The sequence below is a fragment of the Tachyglossus aculeatus genome, chromosome 7, assembly GCF_015852505.1.
Source record: "Tachyglossus aculeatus isolate mTacAcu1 chromosome 7, mTacAcu1.pri, whole genome shotgun sequence".
In the NCBI taxonomy this organism is placed as follows: domain Eukaryota; kingdom Metazoa; phylum Chordata; class Mammalia; order Monotremata; family Tachyglossidae; genus Tachyglossus; species Tachyglossus aculeatus.
This window is the reverse complement of record NC_052072.1, coordinates 49,243,291-49,261,245: the sequence shown is the minus strand read 5'-3', so window position 1 is coordinate 49,261,245 and position 17,955 is coordinate 49,243,291. Positions and strand designations below refer to the sequence as shown.

The following is a 17,955-nucleotide window of genomic DNA, read 5'->3' as shown; positions in this document are numbered from 1 at the left end:
AAAAGTTCACAGAAGGACAGTTATCTCCCAAATATTAAATAGGGATGGCTTATTCTAGCCTATCCAGGCCTTGAAGAAAGCCCTTGGGGGAATATAGTAATATTTCACCCTAAATAAGTTAAGGTGAAGATGAAGCAAGTTGTTGGGATCAGTTTGCCATCTGTCCCCACTACCTTTTTTTTTTTTTGTATGGTATTTGTTGAGTGCTATGTGCCAGGCACAGTACTAAGTACCAAGGTAGATTCAAGATAATCAGGTTGGGATTAGTCTATGTTCCATATGAGGCTCACAGTCTAAATCCCCATTTTACAGATGCGGTACTTAAGGCAAAGAGAAGTTGGATGATTTGCCCAAGGCCACAGAGTAGACAAGTGGTGGAGGCAGGATTTGAACCCAGGTCCTTCTGGCTCCCAAACTCATGCTCTACCCACTAGGCCAAGCTGCTTCTCATAGGCCATGCTGCCTTAGGTAAACAGCAGTTGAGATGGGATGTTAGTTACTTAGAAGTCAATAATTAGGGGCCTAGCCTGAAATTTCTAGTTCCATTAACAGGCATGGTAGATTAGCACCACCCCCGCCTCTTCAATAGAATGGAAAATACACCACCCCTCCCTCATCCCTAGAATGGAAAATATAAGCAATGACATTACTAGATCAGACTAAGTGCCATGTGGGACATGGACTGTCTCCAACCTGATAAGCTTGTATCTGCCCCAATGCTTAGTACAGTGTCTGACATAGAAGGCACTTAATAAACCCCTTAAAAAAATCAACCCACTAACCAAACAAATTAACACCAATGTTCCATTCAGTTCTGTATCCTGGCTCTTTCAGGGGCCACCCACATTGATATCCTTTGGAAATAATAAAAATAATAATGATGATAATAATAATAGTATTTGTTAAGCATTTACTAAGTGTCAGGCACTGTTCTAAGCGCTGGGGTATATACAAGGTAATCAGGTTGTCCCATGTGGAGCTCACAGTCTTCATCCCCATTTTACAGATAAGGTAACTGAGGCACAGAGAAGTTAAGTGACTTGCCCAAAGTCACACAGCTGACAAGTGGCAGAGTTGGGATTAGAACCCACGAACTCTGACTCCCAAGCCTGTGCTCTTTCCACTAAGCCATACTGCTTCTCTTAAAAATGGAAAGCATCAGTTGTTTTAGTCCTCATGTGGCTAATAGTCCAAGATGTTCCTAAAGCAATTAGCATTGTTGTACTTATGATTCTTAAAATGTACACACTTCCCAGGAAGGAAATTTCACAGTTTAAAAACTTAAAACTCTTCCATCCAGGATGTTTCTTTCCTTGCTAGTGGACTAAATCCCTGATACTGTAATTTCCATACCTTTCCTTCATTCCAAAATAAGATTCAGCAGTTAATATGCACTGTAATAGTGCACAGAAAGCTCCATCCATAATTTTTATCCAGTTATGGGCGAAAATCTGCCATCACAGTGCCATCCTTTTCTTCCTTAAGGTGGTATATTGAGGGAGGGATTGTTTGGAATAAATCATCAGAAATAAAGCAGCTAAAATCAAATTTTCTCACAAAATTCAAATCATCTAGTTTTTTTATGGTATTTGTTCATTGTTTACCATGAATCAAGCACTAATCTAAGTTCTGGGTAGAGCACAATATAGCAGAGTTGGTAGACACATTCTCTGCCATATACACCTCTGTAACATCGCCAAGATCCACCCTTTCCTCTCTATCCAAACCGCTACCCTGCAGGTTCAATCTCTCATCCTATCCCGACTGGATTACTGCATCAGCCTCCTCTCTGATCTCCCATCCTCCTGTCTCTCCCCACTTCAATCTATATTTCATGCCGCTGCCCGGATCATCTTTGTGCAGAAATGCTCTGGGCATGTTACTCCCCTCCTCAAAAATCTCCAGTGGCTACCAATCAATCTGTGCATCAGGCAGAAACTCCTCACCCTGGGCTTCAAGGCTGTCCATCACCTGGCCCCCTCCTACCTCACCTCCCTTCTCTCCTTCTACAGCCCACCCCACACCCTCCGCTCCTCTGCCGCTAATCTCCTCACCGTGCCTCGTTCTCGCCTATCCCACCGTCGATCCCCGGCCCACGTCCTCCTCCTGGCCTGGAATGCCCTCCCTCTGCACATTCGCCAAGCTAGCTCTCTTCCTCCCTTCAAAGCCCTACTGAGAGCTCACCTCCTCCAGGAGGCCTTCCCAGACTGAGTCCCCTCCTTCCTCTCCTCCTCTTCCCCCTCACCATCCCCCGCCTTACCTCCTTCCCCTCCCCACGGTACCTGTATATATGTTTGTACATATTTATTACTCTATTTATTTATTTATTTTACTTGTACATATTCATTCTATTTATTTTATTTTATTAATATGTTTTGTTTTGTTGTCTGTCTCCCCATTCTAGACTGTGAGCCCGCTGTTGGGTAGGGACCGTCTCTATGTGTTGCCAACTTGTACTTCCCAAGCACTTAGTACAGTGCTCTGCACATAGTAAGCCCTCAATAAATATGACTGACTGAATGAATAAACAGGGTGTGGTCTAAATAGGAGGAAAAGCAAGTATTTTATCCCCATTTTACAGTTGAGGAAACTAAGGTACACAGAAGTTAAGTGTTTTGCCCAAGTTCATAGAACAGGCAAATGGCAGAGCTGAGATTAATAATAATAATAATAATGATGGCATTTGTTAAGCGCTTACTATGTGCAAAGCATTGTTCTACGCGCTGGGGGCTACAAGGTGATGAGGCTGTCCCACGTGGGGCTCACAGTCTTAATCCCCATTTTACAGATGAGGGAACTAAGGCTCAGAGAAGTTAAGTGACTTGCCCAAGGTCACACAGCAGACATGTGGCGGAGCTGGGATTAGAACACACGACCTCTGACTCCCAAGCCCGGGCTCTTTCCACTGAGTCACGCTGAGATTAGAACCTAGCTCCTTCTGTCTCCAACCCACTAGACCACACAGCTTCCTGTTTCAGTCTTTAAAAAATTTCCCGTTAGTGGGGTTTTTTTTAAATGATTTGTCACCCAACATTTGGGATTCTGAGATGGCTGACAAGGAGAACTTACACAAAAAGACAATCTCTGAAGGTTCCAAATTTCCCCTCCTGTCAAATGGCCTCTAGAAGGTGAGTTTCCATTAAAACTAGCAGAAATGAAGACGGGATAGATAACTGACCAAAATCCTCATCAGTCTAAAAACCTAGCCATTCTTTGTGCTACTACTTTGCCACTGCTTTGATGTTTTCTTCTGATAGGATGTTTTAATATCACGAGTTGCTTGGATGGCAACCAATATTGTTTGGTCCAACAGCCTGACAGGCTGACATCTTTTGTAAAATGAAAGCAGTTTATCAACTTTTCAATAGGGAAAGCCTTCCATTTCTTCCAATGATCCTAGTGTAGTTCATGCTTCTTATCAAAATATCTCCCTTTCCAGATGTGAAGTTCAAGAATCTGGAGGATTCACCAGAAGTCGCCTCCAATTGGTTTCATAAATTAATAAAGAAACATCAGCTAGAAAGGCAAAAATTCTTGGCTTCAGAAAACTGACTATAATACAGAAATAAAGCAAAGAACAGATTCAACTTTGAAATCTGAAAATATGCACGTAGGACCATTCATTCTAGCTGATCGTTCTTTTTTAATGTAGCAGACCTAAGGAAATATAACTTCTTTTCTGATACCCAGACCCATACAGCAATTACTAAGGTATTCAATAATGAATGTAACATACCCATTTGGGGTGTTTAAGTCAAATTTAATACGTTTCAATTGTATAATTATAATACAATCAGAAAGGCAATGCAAAATAGAACTGTTATTGAAACAAATCAAAGCAAACTATGTGAAGCTGTTATATTAGATGCAAAGGAAAGATGTTAAATTTTATACCTACTCTTGTAAAATCAGATATTAGAAACTTCAGATGAAAATTACTTCTTAACTAGTTTTCTATATTTTCTCCTTTGAAAAGATACATTGAACTCGATTCATACTTCAATCGAAGCCCTCTCTGCTTTCCTATCAGTCACAACGTCCATGAACTATTCAGTGGTTATTTATAAAGAAACCAGTCATGAAATTGTAGCTATATATATATTTTTTTTTCCTGTTCTTACTTGGGCATTGTGTATAATACAAATGATGGTTGTGAATTCCTCAAAGCAGTTTATAATGACATGCCTATGGAAATTTTAATTTTACATAATTGAATAGTAGTGAACTATTTCTTTACAAACATCAAGTTACAAAATTTGATGGGAAAATCACAATATCATAATAGGCCATAATTAACAGGGAAAGCTTTGGCAATTTCATCAGAGGAATTTTTCAAATCCTCCCAACTGCTATTATTTATATAGCATTAATGCAGAAAAAAGAAAGAGTATAACCAATTTGTTTCCTTTATTTTTATGTGCTTGATCTACAGTCTTCCTTGTACACTGGATACTTGAGTGTACATAGGATTCTTGGATTTAGGTCAAAGAGCATGAGGCTGAATTACAAATTTTCCACATTTAAGTCTCTGAGTAGGTGCTACATTTGATTGAATAAAATCCTTACAAAGTAGATAGTTTTCCCCATATAGCTATAAACATACCCTTTCCCAAATACCTGTTTACTCTCTCATTGAGAGAACCACAATATATGAAAAATGAGATATCATTTGTCCAGTTTAGCATAATTATATGTTTTACTTTAATTTTTGTTTGAGTGCTAACCTATGTGAATTCAGTAAATACATGTTTGAACTATCATACTAGACTCCTTATGGGTCCAAGATAATCATACATTTTCATTTGTTTACAGCCTCCTTCTTCCACCCCATCTCATTCATAGAATATTTCACATTTAGGTTTCTATGGAAGAAACTGAGACAATCTGAGTTACAAGGGAATGCTACGTTCCCTGAACCTTGTAAAATTTAAGCCAACCCATTTAGGTTTAATAGGCTAGCAAGCAGTTGGGTACAGAAGGAAAGTCCTGTACATTCTCAGGCAATTAATGGATTAGGACTTCTCCCTGCAACAGAACAACCACATGTAGAAGGAGTGTGGTATAGTGGATAGAGCATGGGAGTTCTAATCCCTGCTCCACCACTTGTCTGCTGTTTGACCTTGGGCAAGTGACTTCACTTCTCTGTGCCTCAGTTACCTCATCTGTAAAGTGGAGATTGAGACTGGGAGCCCTACGTGGGACAGGGACTGTGCCCAACCTGATTTGCTTTGTATCCATTCCAGCGCTTAGTACAGTGCCTGGCACATAGTTATTATTCCAGTGCTTGGCACATAGTAAATGCTTACCAAATACCATAATTTGTATTACATTACAGAAGATATTGACTTTATACAGAGGAAATGGCTTCCTTTCTTCTTCAAACTATATAATCATTGAACTACTACTGCACTCAGGAAATTTCATTTGCTACTGACTTCAAATTATCTTCCAGGAATTTGGATTCCCTCCCTTTCCACACTTTGTTCCTAAGGTTTCAGTTCTGGTTTCCTTCTTACTATCAAAATATCTACACTTCACTTGAGCAACCCTTTCTTTGCCTACCCTAATCAGAACATTCAGGATTTCTAAAAAAATGCATAATATAATAATAATTGATATGGACAGAGACCTAGATTCCATGATGTTGCTCTCTAATGTTCCACATATTGTTGGTGTGGCCACACATACTCATGGACGCATGTGTGTGAACACATATGTTCACACATTTACAAGCGGCTGATTCTAAAGTACTGAAGTGAATTTTCAGAGGTGTAAAAGGGAAGGACTTCTTTTAAAATACAACACATGAGATAATTTTACCTACCTCTTACAAAGCTAAATGAAAATCGACTCCCTACCTACCTTCTTCTTCCTTTCCCTTAGAGAGATGACAAAATAAAGAGGTTTCCTTTCACTTTGTTCTCTTTCAGACCAATGTTTTGAACCGGATGCATTGAAAATTCCCTTGCGGAAATTGGCTAGACTCCACTGGCTAATGATATACTTACATACAATTTCTAACCAAAGTAATCAATCCCCAGATGCCTGCTCAGAGAAGCCTCTACAGAATGGGCCCTAACAGTTGGGCACCTCACATCCCTTTGTGCCTCTAGAGAATATTAAAAGGCTTGTACTCTGCCACTTTATAGGTGTTGAAAGCAACATGAAAACACGATAAGCCATCAGCCACTTGATGCAGCCTGGCTCATGCTGTTTGGTGCCACTTGATTTCAGAGCCCTGCCTGGTTTACAACCCCATCACCTGAAACATTTCTGGAGCTGATCACCATGGGGACACCAGTTCTTTGGGGAGACAGTGTCTCTAATGGAAAGAATATGGGAGTCAAGAGAAGCAGCGTGGCCTAGTTAAAAGAAACAGGCCGTAGAGTCGGGGGACCTGGGTTCTAATCCTGACTCTGCCACTTACAAGTCTGCTGTGTGGCCTTGGGCAAGTCACTTAACTTCTCTGCGCCTAGGTTATCTCATCTGTAAAATGTGGATTAAAACTGTGCGCCCTATGTGGACAGAGACTGTGTCCAAACGGATTATCTTGTATCTACCCTAATGCTTAAGACTTGCACATACTGAGTGCTTAACAAATGCCATTTTAATAAATCAATCATATAATGAGCTCATTAAAAAAGAGATAGAGTTCTAATCCTAGCTCTGCTACTCATTCATTCATTCAATCGGATTTACTGAGTGCTTACTGTGTGCAGAGCACTGCACTACTCATTAAGTATGTGACCTCATTTCATTCAATCGTATTTATTGAGCGTTTACTGTGTGCACAGCACTGTACTAAGCGCTTGGGAAGTACAAGTTGGCAACATACAGAGACGGTCCCTACCCAACAACGGGCTCACAGTCTAATTTCAAGCAAGTCCCCATAACTCTTTAGGCCTCAGTTTCTTCATCTGTACAATAGGGATAACATATCTGTTCTCCCTACCTGTTAGATTGTGCATCCCCTGTTGGACAAAGGACAGGGTCCAATCTGACTATCTTTTTGTACCCTGGTGTTAAACACACAAGTAACTGCTTTCAGAACCACCCAAAGCCTGGGGAACCTAATCAATTCCAAAGTTAACTCCGAGCCTGCTTTGGTTTGGTGAATCCCTGAGTGAGTGACTTGAAGTTAAAATTTAAAAAAAAAATCTGCCCTGCATTTTTCTAGGATTTCAATCGGCTCAGGATCCTGATGATTCAGCCGGGTTTCACAAGGCAATCTACCTGTTAGGGCTATTTCCAGTTTCTGGAACCAATCAACTCCCAAAACATGAGATTATTGAGATTTTAGATTGTAACTTCATTGTGGGCATGTCTATCAACTCTATCATATCGTACTACCCCAAGGGCTCAGTTTTAGTGCTCTGTGTACTGTAAACGCTCAATAAAATGACTGATGGATTATTTTGTATCTCCCCCAGTTTTTAGCATTGTGCTTGACATATAGTAAACACTATACCCCTTATTAACAAGGGTCCATCTGGCCAAGTATTCTTTCGCTGACAGGGATAACAGCATACTTGTGATGGTTCCCTTCTAATTAATAATGAGTAATAACAATTATGACATTGATTATGCTCTTAGTAAGTACACTATTCTAATAATAATAATAATGGCATTTGTTAAATGCTTACTATGTGCGAAGCACTGTTCTAAGCGCTGGGGGGATACAAGATGATCAGGTTGTCCCACGTGGGGCTCACAGTCTTAATCCCCATTTTACAGATGAGGTAACTGAGGCTCAGAGAATAATAATAATATTGATGGCATTTATTAAGTGCTTACTATGTGCAAAGCACTGTTCTAAGCGCTGGGGAGGTTACAAGGTGATCAGGTTGTACCACGGGGGGCTCTCAGTCTTAATCCCCATTTAACAGATGAGGTAACTGAGGCACAGAGAAGTTAAGTGGCTTGCTCAAGGTCACACAGCGGACATGTGGCAGAGCCAGGATTAAAACCCATGACCTCTGACTCCCAAGTCCAGGCTCTTTCCACTGAGCCACGCTGCTTCTCTAAACACCAAACACTAAATTCTAAATTCTAAGCACTGAGGTATGTATTAGTTAAGCAAGTTGGACACAGTCCCTTTCCCACATGGGGCCCACTGTTTAAGTTAGAGAGAACAGAAATTTCACCTCATTTTTCAGATAAGGCAACTGAGGCAGAAATAATAAATTAAGTGACTTGCCAAGGTACCACAGCAGGCAGCTGGCAGAGCCGGGATTAGAATCCAGGTCCTCCAACTCTCAGGCTCGTGCTCTTTCCACAAGGCCTTGCTGTTTCTTCAGTTTCTTCTAATGACCCATTATGGGCCTCTCATCTATGAATTTACCCCAATTTTTTCATACATTTTTGGCCAATACAACTTCCTCTTGACCTGGCTGGGTGTTGTGAGCTACATCTGGACTGGATTTGCACCTCCCACCTGCCCAGTAGTACAAGATCAGGTAGAAGAAGGGATTGATGTGAATGCAGTGGCTACTAAGTATAAATTTATTTGGGGGGGGAGGGGGCCAATGTGTCTGACTATTGTTGCATTGTACTTCCCCAAGCACTTAGTACAGTGCTCTGCATCCAGTAAGCACTCAATAAATGTGACTGAATGAATAAATGAATGAATGAGTTCATCTGGTCACAGGTTCTAATCCCGACAACACCACTTGTCTGCTGTGTGACCTTGGGCAAGTCACTTCACTTCTCTGTGCCTGTTACCTCATATACAAAATGGGGACTAAGACTGTGAGTCCTATGTGGGACAGGGACTGTGTCCAACCTGATTTGCTTGTATCCACCCCAGCACCTATTACAATGCCTGGTACATAGTAAGCACTTAACAAATACCATTATTATTATTATTATTATTATTATTATTATTATTATTATTATTATCTGACCCACTACTATCCTGCTCATGGGAGTGATCCATATTCTGTGATGTTTTCTTACCTTACAGAGGATTCCTGACTATCAAAGTACAAGCCTACAATCTTTGCGAGGCATTGCCTATGAAGTTGCTCTGAATAGAAAATAAAAGTTGTCAGAACTTCTCTCTTTCATCAGTGAAAGGACAAACAGAGCCATCCTTAAATACAAGTCTTAGAAAAGATTGTTGGAAATTTGCGTAATCTGGGAAAGGACTGTGCTGACACAAAACTCCCCAAGAAGTCTTTTCCTCCGAGAAGCTAGTCCCATTTCACTCTAGCTTAGTTTCCACTCTTTCTAGGAACTTAACTCTAAAAGACACACTTTCCTCTTAGACGGCATGGCTAGGACTAGAAAGGAGAAGGCACAGGGCATCACCAAACATTCAGACTTCTTTTCCAAAGTGGCTGAGAAATTCCTTCAATGGCAGGTCAAACTTGGACAATTTGAAACACTCCATTAGAAGGCTACAGTTTACCCACTCATCTAAGCGCCTAGGCAAAGAACTATACATATGAGGCTATCAGTGTTTCATAGGGAGGGGGGTAAAGGACAAAGTAACGACTCTATCCATTCTGAAGGCACAAAATGCACATGGATTATCAAGTATCTTAATAAAGGGATAGCACTGAACAATCCAAACAATTTAACATCAGGCCAAGTCCTCGATATTAATAAAATTAGTGCTAGAAGGTTAAAAGACTATTCAAGGAAATACAGATACTACACAGGTTGGTTATTTAGTAAATGGTATTAATATTTTTGAGTAATATTAATATTAGTTATTAAGAGCAGCATGCAGGTGGGGAATGTTAAAAAGAAGAAAAGGTATAAGAAAAATGTGGGTAAAACTCACATCTGGGTGTGGAATAGCATACTGTCCCTGAATTGTATAGGCCTGAAAGAGAGAAATACACACTGTTAGAGGATGAAGCAGAGTCTAATTATTCCACTGTAACTGTTTCCCCTCAAACTCCTTGCCTTTCTAAGAACCAATGTGGAACCTATAGTGAAGCTCTTTCTTCTGAGAAGAATTATTCTATAATACAAAGAATGACTCATTAAATATCCTCCCATTGAATCCTTTCTCTCCCATAGCACACTTTATTATTAGCATCAAAACTCAGCCAGTTAAATGCCAATTTGACATTTGATTATTCATCCCTATGAAACACTGCTCGAATGATGTGCTCTGCTCTCACTCTGACTCACCCTTGGCGCTGCAAAAGGCTCCAGCCATCCCATTTCATTCATTCCAGGGCCAGTGTCAAGTCTGTTTCACCTAAGTAATGACTTATTGTTAATGGCCTTACATGATTTACTTTTCCCTTTGAATGACAAGGTTTCTTGATTGCATTACAATAAACTCAAAGAACCATTCAGACTTTTTTCCAATACTGAAGGGTCTGTAAGACCATAGCTCAAAATTGCTTTTTGAGCACAATTAGAGTGAAACCCATGTGTAATTTCATCTTCAGGGGAAGGTAACCTGAGTAAGAGGCTGCATTTTCTTAACATGAATTTTAGATTTAAGAACTTGAATTTAAAGGATTTCTTCCAATAAGTTTTCTTTCCTGTGATCTCCTTAAGCATGTTTCAGTGTATGCCTAAAAGCCATACATAATATATATCAACTGATCTCCTGGATTATTCCACCAACTACCTCAAGATTGTGATTATATGATATAAATCAACGTGAGTTTGAGGTAATGTGAGTTTGGCTCGGTGGAAAGAGCACGGGCTTGGGAGTCAGAGGTCATGGGTTCGAATCCTGGCTCCGCCACATGCCTGCTGTGTGACCTTGGGCAAGTCACAACTTCTCTAGCCTCAGTTCCCTCATCTGTAAAATGGGGATTAAGACTGTGAGCCCCATGTGGGACAACCTTGATTACCTTGTGACCCCCCCAGCGCTTGGAACAGTGCTTTGCACATAGTAAGCGCTTAACAAATGCCATTATTATTATTATTATTATTATTATTATTATCATTATTATTAATGTCCTGTTGATTCAGGTTGCTAGAGAGCATCTGAACTAAGAACTAGTCTATTTTCCAGTTTAAAATTTCCAGTTGAGCTAACAGCACTAAGGAATAACTTTACATATACTTCACCTTCCACAGGATTGGTTTAATGAGATTTTTGGCAAAATGTATGCCAAGGTTAGATGCCATTAGTGCCAGAAGTCAAATAATAATTGATAACTAGAGATCCCACACTTAACATTCAAGTACACGGAATATAACCAGATTGATTTCATAAACAAATCCCAAGGACAAGCACTGTTGTGGGCCACTAATAGCCAAGGCTGAGTTTTTTTCTATTTTTTTTCTGTTAGTAATGTTGCAATTCAGAGTGCCAAAAATGTAATAAAATGTACTATGAGAGAAGACATTCAATGCAATTGCTCCACCTTCCTTTTCCTAAATCTGCTATCCATTCATTGCAAGAAAAGTTAACCTGAGGTATCATGCACTACTCATTTTGTCCTTATGTCCTATGAGTTAGAATCTATGTTTCTACAATGTGGTTTTAAAATTACTCAATCCATCCAGTTGATTCTTACATATTTATCAAAAAATAAACCAAAAAATCGACCCATTATCTACAGTGATTCTTCACTGATGATCTATCTCTAGCAAGACCAGAGACCATAAATAAATTTAAAGATGATTTGACTGTCACTGGAAATTCTATGCTGAGATTCAAGCTTCCCCCTTAAAAAAAAAGGTCCCAAAATACCTCCTCAGTCAATGAAAGTAAATATTTTCACAAAAAAGAGCCCCTGCTAATTCCAAGAGTTGAGCTTTAAAAGCTGATCAGGAAATAGTTTGGAAAGCCAAGTCAAACAGAAAAACACCATATTCAGATCCCAAATCAGTTAGGTAATTTACAGCCTTTCAATACAAAAGCACCAGCCTATATAGGAAGTATCTATAGTGGCTGTTAAATAAAACAAACAAAAAAAAAACTCAGGTCATCACATCACCAGGGTCAGGTGAAACAGAAACTAATTTTCATATGATTCAATTAAATATTTGAAAAAATTGTAAATAATTTTCAAGAGTTCCATTTTAGACTCAAACCCTCAAAAAGGACCAAAAAGAATACGTGAGTTTCAAAGTTGTGCTTTCCACAAATTTGGTAGCTAGTCTCAGAGATTAAAAAGGCTGAGGAAGTTGCATCAATGTCACTAGTAAACATGGCCCTTCTAGAATTAAAGAGCTTCTGGACAGTAAAACACAATTTATTAGTTAACACGTTTTCAAACAATTCCAAAATTAATGGCAAAATGAAGGTTAACACTTTTGTAAAGGGAGAGTAAAGACAAAGTTTTTCTGTAACCCTAAGGCTTTGGCTGAAAAATCACCCAAGGGAATACCCAACTTGGTAGGAATTGCCAAGCAAAACATTACATACACATGTGTAATAGTCTGGAACAAGTGAACAATGAGGTGTGAAAACAAAGGAGGCAAAGATAAGTAGGGAATCCACCACGGACTCTAAATTTAACTTCCATTTCTTAAACCTTTTCTAGAATGCCTATGCAATCCAAACATATCTACCTAACCCTAGTCCAAGAACAGATGGAGATATTGGAGAACTTAATTCCAAAATGTCTACTTCCCTGATTTACATAATAGACACGAAGATGAAATTTCTAGAGGCCATAATAAGCTTCAATTTGAATTCAATTCAAAACTCGGAGACTGTCCGATTCTGTGAGGCTGGTTACCCAGATTTCTCAACTAAAACCAGTTCTCCCCCCCATCCCAGGGCATAGCGTCTGGTTATACAGCAAATTCAGAAATAATGGTGTGTTTAATATAATATGCATGTATATGCATACATGCATATATATATATATATAATGGTAAAATTGTAAAAAATAGAAAACTTGAAAACAAAAAAATCCTATAGAGAAAAAAGAATGACAGTATGACATCCCACTGATTTTCTTCTAGATAAGGAACAAAAACTCTAGTGGAAGAGGAAAAAGTATTTAACTGTACATTTGATTATTTATTTTGATTGTCTTTGTTGTAAATATTTTTTATATCTTTTTCCAAGTTAGAGGACAAAATCATCACTTCTTGGTATTGTAGTTTCCCAAATGCTTAGTACGGGGCACTGTACATTGGACACTCAATATATTACTACTACAACTAAAACCTGTAGTTTTAGTTTTATCCCAAGAGAACATTATATAAGATTTACTAAAGCCTTCTACTATTTTTTTCCTTAAGTTGTTTTTGGTTACACTTTATGCAAATTCCTTTTAAAACAGAACACATTACCAAATGGTCCTTTTGGAATGGCTTAACATGAAAATACATAGTTAATGGTATTGGGGATCTATTTAAAATTTAACCCAGAGTCTTTTTTTAGGTTAAAAAACAAATGAGGTTAAAATAAGCGTACGTGTTGTACTAGATGCGTGTGCATATATCCACTGCACACACATCTCTGCAACTATATCTACTTATTCATTTAAAATGTAAATCAGACAAAAATCTGATAAAATTCTTTCACAGTCCACGGATTAAAAATAAGCAGATTTATTACATTTTCTTTCTTTTTATCCCTTTTAGTTATTGAATGCTCTCCATCCCCTGAGTCAACCCTGGCCTATGCTCCTAATCATTTGCCAGGGAGGGGAAAAAAGTCTTTCATCTTACTCTCCCTTAAACAAACACACAATTCACTGAACAGCTGGACCCAGAGTTCTTCCACAAGCCTTTGCTTGTTCAAGTGGCTCTAGTTTTTGTATCCATCATGAATTTGATGACTGGAATGAAGGTCAAAAAATGCCAAATGTGAAGTCCTCTTGTAGTTGCAGAAAGAACTTCTCCAGAAGGTTGTGAGAGCTTGTAATGGGTTAGAGAGCATTACAAATTATGCAAGGCTGTGGACTTGGAGGAAGCAGGAATTTAGAAGGCCTCTGTGCTACCTTCCACCCTGTCATTTCAAGCAAATTGAGTGAGGATAAACATTTTTTCAATCCTATTGATTATTCTGGGATCCTATTGGGATTCCTGGGTGGACTACAGAGTGAACAGATCCCACACCTTAAAAGAACAACAATTGAAGATCTACGGCTCTAGTCAGAGGCCCTCTATTTTGCCCTGAATATATTTTTCTCTCGAGGATCCCCTTGAAGGGGAATAATAACATCTGCTATTGTCTAGAGAGGGTCACTGTCAAGGTGGCAGAGTTCTATATGTGGACTATGTTTTCCTTTTATTATAGGCCACAACCAGGATATTCTGCAAAATTTAAACAACAGTGTGTGGTATTATGTCAATATGTCCAGGGAAAGTGGAGGGAAAGACAAGACAGTTAAATTTTACAAAATCTGAGTTCTAGAATGTAATCCTATAAAATAAGAAAAACAAATAATCCTGAAAATGTCTGAAAAGAGTAGACGTATTTGATTGTTAATTTTTTAATAAGGTTTTAAACTTTTTCAGGAAAAAAAGGATTGCCCACACTGCTATTACAGAAACCTAGAGCAATTATTTGAAAAGGACAGGTTTTAGTTGTCTGTACTCCACTGGAAACAATGAACACATTGCAGTGACGGTTTTTATAACTGGAATGCTCTTTGAGGGCTTTCTCTATAAAATAATTATCCCTCTGCAGAGGATATTGCGTATTTTGTTACACTATCTTCTTTAATAAACAGAAATATCACCTTTACCCCAATTCACCGGTCCCTCTGGGTGCTTTCCGGACTTTTTTTCCATATTTCTTTAAGTACGTCAACTGCCTTCCAATCAGTTCATTTCAGCACAGACTGGTTGGGGTTTTTTTGATGGCATTTATTTAGCGCTTTCTATGTGCAAAGCACTGTTCTAAGCGCTGGGCACTGGTTGGGAGAAGGTCTTACCTCCCCGCTGCTCTACCAATGACCGGCCCTGGGAGTCGTCCAGGAAATGTTGGCTGACGCCGGCGGCTATGAAGAGCTATGAGTCCAGCTGCATTGGCGTGATATGAATGGGATGAGATCATGCAAGTGAGAAGGCGAGAAAACCTGAGTGCACTAACGGGCAGCGGCTGGTGCTGCAGTAAAAGGCTGAGGTTGGCCGTGGAGGCCGCAAGCGGGTCGGCTCTTACCTGACCACCTGCAAAAATGACAGGGGTGGAGGCGGGCTTTGGGCGGTAGGGAATGGTGGCACCTTTCGGTGGGGACTAGGAAAAGGGACAGGAGAGGGAGAGAGAACATTAGAACAACTTTCCCGCAATGGTGAGAGAAAGAGAGAGAGAGAGAAAGAGAGAGAAATAGGGAGAAATAGAAAAGAAAGAGAGGGAGAGAGAAAGAGAGAGAGTGAGAGAGAGAGAGAGCAGCCAATCCAGCACAGGGTCTTCAGAAACCACAATGCATTTGAACTTTTGAGTTCGCCCTTGTCCCTCAGCTTTCGGCAGAGATAGTTCAACCGTTTGGAAATAAAAGCAACTGCAAGTTAAACATCAATGCTAAACCAGAGGGGGAAAAAACTAAGCCCCTAATTACTCAGATACACAGTATCGGGGTGATACTTGAAAAGGCACAGGGTCTTCAGAAACCACAGTGCATCTGAACTTTTGAGTTCGCCCTTGTCCCTCAGCTTTCGGCAGAGATAGTTCAACCGTTTGGAAATAAAAGCAACTGCAAGTTAAACATCAATGCTAAACCAGAGGGGGAAAAACTAAGCCCCTAATTACTCAGATACACAGTATCGGGGTGATACTTGAAAAGGCACAGGGTCTTCAGAAACCACAGTGCATCTGAACTTTTGAGTTCGCCCTTGTCCCTCAGCTTTCGGCAGAGATAGTTCAACGGTTTGGAAATAAAAGCTACTGCAAGTTAAACATCAATGCTAAACCAGAGGGGGAAAAAATAAGCCCCTAACTACTCAGATACACAGTATCGGGGTGATACTTGAAAAGGCACAGGGTCTTCAGAAACCACAGTGCATTTGAACGTTTGAGTTCGCCCTTGTCCCTCAGCTTTCAGCAGAGATAGTTCAACGGTTTGGAAATAAAAGCAACTGCAAGTTAAACATTAATGCTAAACCAGAGGCAGGAAAAAAAGCCCCTAATTACACAGATACACAGTATCGGGGTGATACTTGAAAAGGCACAGGGTCTTCAGAAACTACAGTGCATCTGAACGTTTGAGTTCACCCTTGTCCCTCAGCTTTCGGCAGAGATAGTTCAACCGTTTGGAAATAAAAGCAACTGCAAGTTAAACATTACTGCTAAACCAGAGGCGGGAAAAAAAGCCCCTAATTACACAGATACACAGTTTTGGGGTGATAGTTGAAAAGGCACAGGGTCTTCAGAAACCACAATGCATTTGAACTTTTGAGTTCGCCCTTGTCCCTCAGCTTTCGGCAGAGATAGTTCAACCGTTTTGAAATAAAAGCAACGGAAAGTTAAACATCAATGCTAAACCAGAGGGGAAAAAAAAGCCCCTAATTACTCAGGGTGATACTTGAAAAGGCATTTTTCTGGGGGAAATTCTTTTTTTTTTCCTGAAATCTGCAAGGAATAAACAAATAATAACAGGGACGTTTGTGTGCAGAAAATGATTGGAGCTTTTGGAGACAGGACCCCCTAGAGCCCTGGTCGAGCCTGGCAAGGAGACGTCCTGTCAGCCCATCCATCTGATTAACAGATGCATTGCCCGTTTTTCCACATCGATAGCCATCCACTTGTCCTCTTATCCCACTGCACTAGAGGTCTCCAAGTCTCCTTAGAATCCATCCAGACTGTGGCTAGGAATGATGTAGGAGAGAGCCTCTGGTATTCCTGCAAAGTAGCTGTTAATCAGGCTGACTCCAAGGCCAATTAGGAGGTCTGAATGAGGACATGCTTTTACAACTCCACTTGGCTTCACCCTTCTGAACAAAATAGAAATAAATTCCCCTACTGTTAGGTGTGTAATAGCTGACATATTCTTGGAGCTATTAAAGAATGTGGAAATTTCAAAAATAACTAATTCAACCTGACTTTAGGTTTGCCCCAGGCAGACATATTCAATCTCTAAGGAGATTTCTCCCAAATTCCTTTCCTGAAAAATATTAATGTTCCAATCCCACAAATACAATCAATCACGTGAACTTTCTTACCCTAGTCAATATACCCTTTGGAAAACCAGACTGCAAGGGTGTATTCAAGGCTTCTCAAACCCAACCATAAATTCTTATTTAACAATTCTCTAGGAAAACTACCACTATCTTTGTTGTGGATCATGGGCCACAGTTTTCCGATATGACTTTTTACTATTTTGTCATACGGACAGACACTTCACAACACACCAATAGAGAGTAAAAAGGAAAAGGTGTGTATCAATCATATTGCTGTGTGGGTTTAACAGTCACTCAAACTGGGAAAATGGATTCTGCGGAGTTGACTTGATAAGCAAGTAACTGCCTTCCTTTTTTAATACTCTGGGTGTCCTTTGTTAGGAACACAGTCTATTTTGAAGGAAACAATGTGTGGCCTGAACACTAACTGGGTCTTCAAGGCCAGGTGCTTATGGGCGGTAATATGATAAATTCTATGCTCTGGGCAGGATTTTAGATGGACTATGGAAACGGTATTTTAGATTTTCTCAATTATGCTGGTCCTGGTATGAGAAAACTTTTATATTTCTCTTTAGTAGAGGACAGAGTGAAACACAGTTGAGAAACTGGTCCACTTGATCTAATTGCTGGGCTCCCAAGAAGTGACACCTTCAAATTCTGATGGAATCAGCTCTGCCTCTCATTCTTCCAAGAAAAACAATTTAGTAATCACTAATTCAATACCTAAAGCCCTCCCAAGAAAGAAACTGCCCTTGTGAGGGGAGGGGCAATACTGGAGTAAAAAATGATGATTCTGGTGTGATGTGCTGAATTTGGGAAATGTGTTTGAAAACCATGTGCAACTCAGAGCTCAGGAACTTGTGGATGAAACCATAGGGAAGCTGCAATGAAAACATAGGGAAAAGGAGGGCTTTAAAAAGGAATGGAATCACGGGACATTATCCACAAATAACT

At 39.8% G+C, this 17,955-nt stretch overlaps 1 protein-coding gene across 16 annotated transcripts in view; it reads right to left on the bottom strand.

Annotated features, from left to right (window-relative positions):
• Positions 1 to 17,955, bottom strand: part of PCBP3 (poly(rC) binding protein 3) — a 315,198-nt gene that overhangs the window by 68,047 nt on the left and 229,196 nt on the right. For 9 of the 16 annotated variants that reach the window (XR_005451832.1, XM_038748841.1, XM_038748850.1 and 6 more), the window contains 2 exons: positions 14,978 to 15,121; positions 9,788 to 9,829 (listed from right to left, as the gene is read on the bottom strand). Coding sequence is in view for 15 of the 16 variants with exons in the window: in XM_038748841.1 (XP_038604769.1) it covers positions 9,788 to 9,829; positions 14,978 to 15,121 (186 nt within the window). In the remaining variant the exon portion in view is untranslated. The remainder of the gene's footprint in view (positions 1 to 9,787; positions 9,830 to 14,977; positions 15,122 to 17,955) is intronic. The other 7 variants (XM_038748846.1, XM_038748847.1, XM_038748848.1 and 4 more) reach the window with 2 other exon arrangements.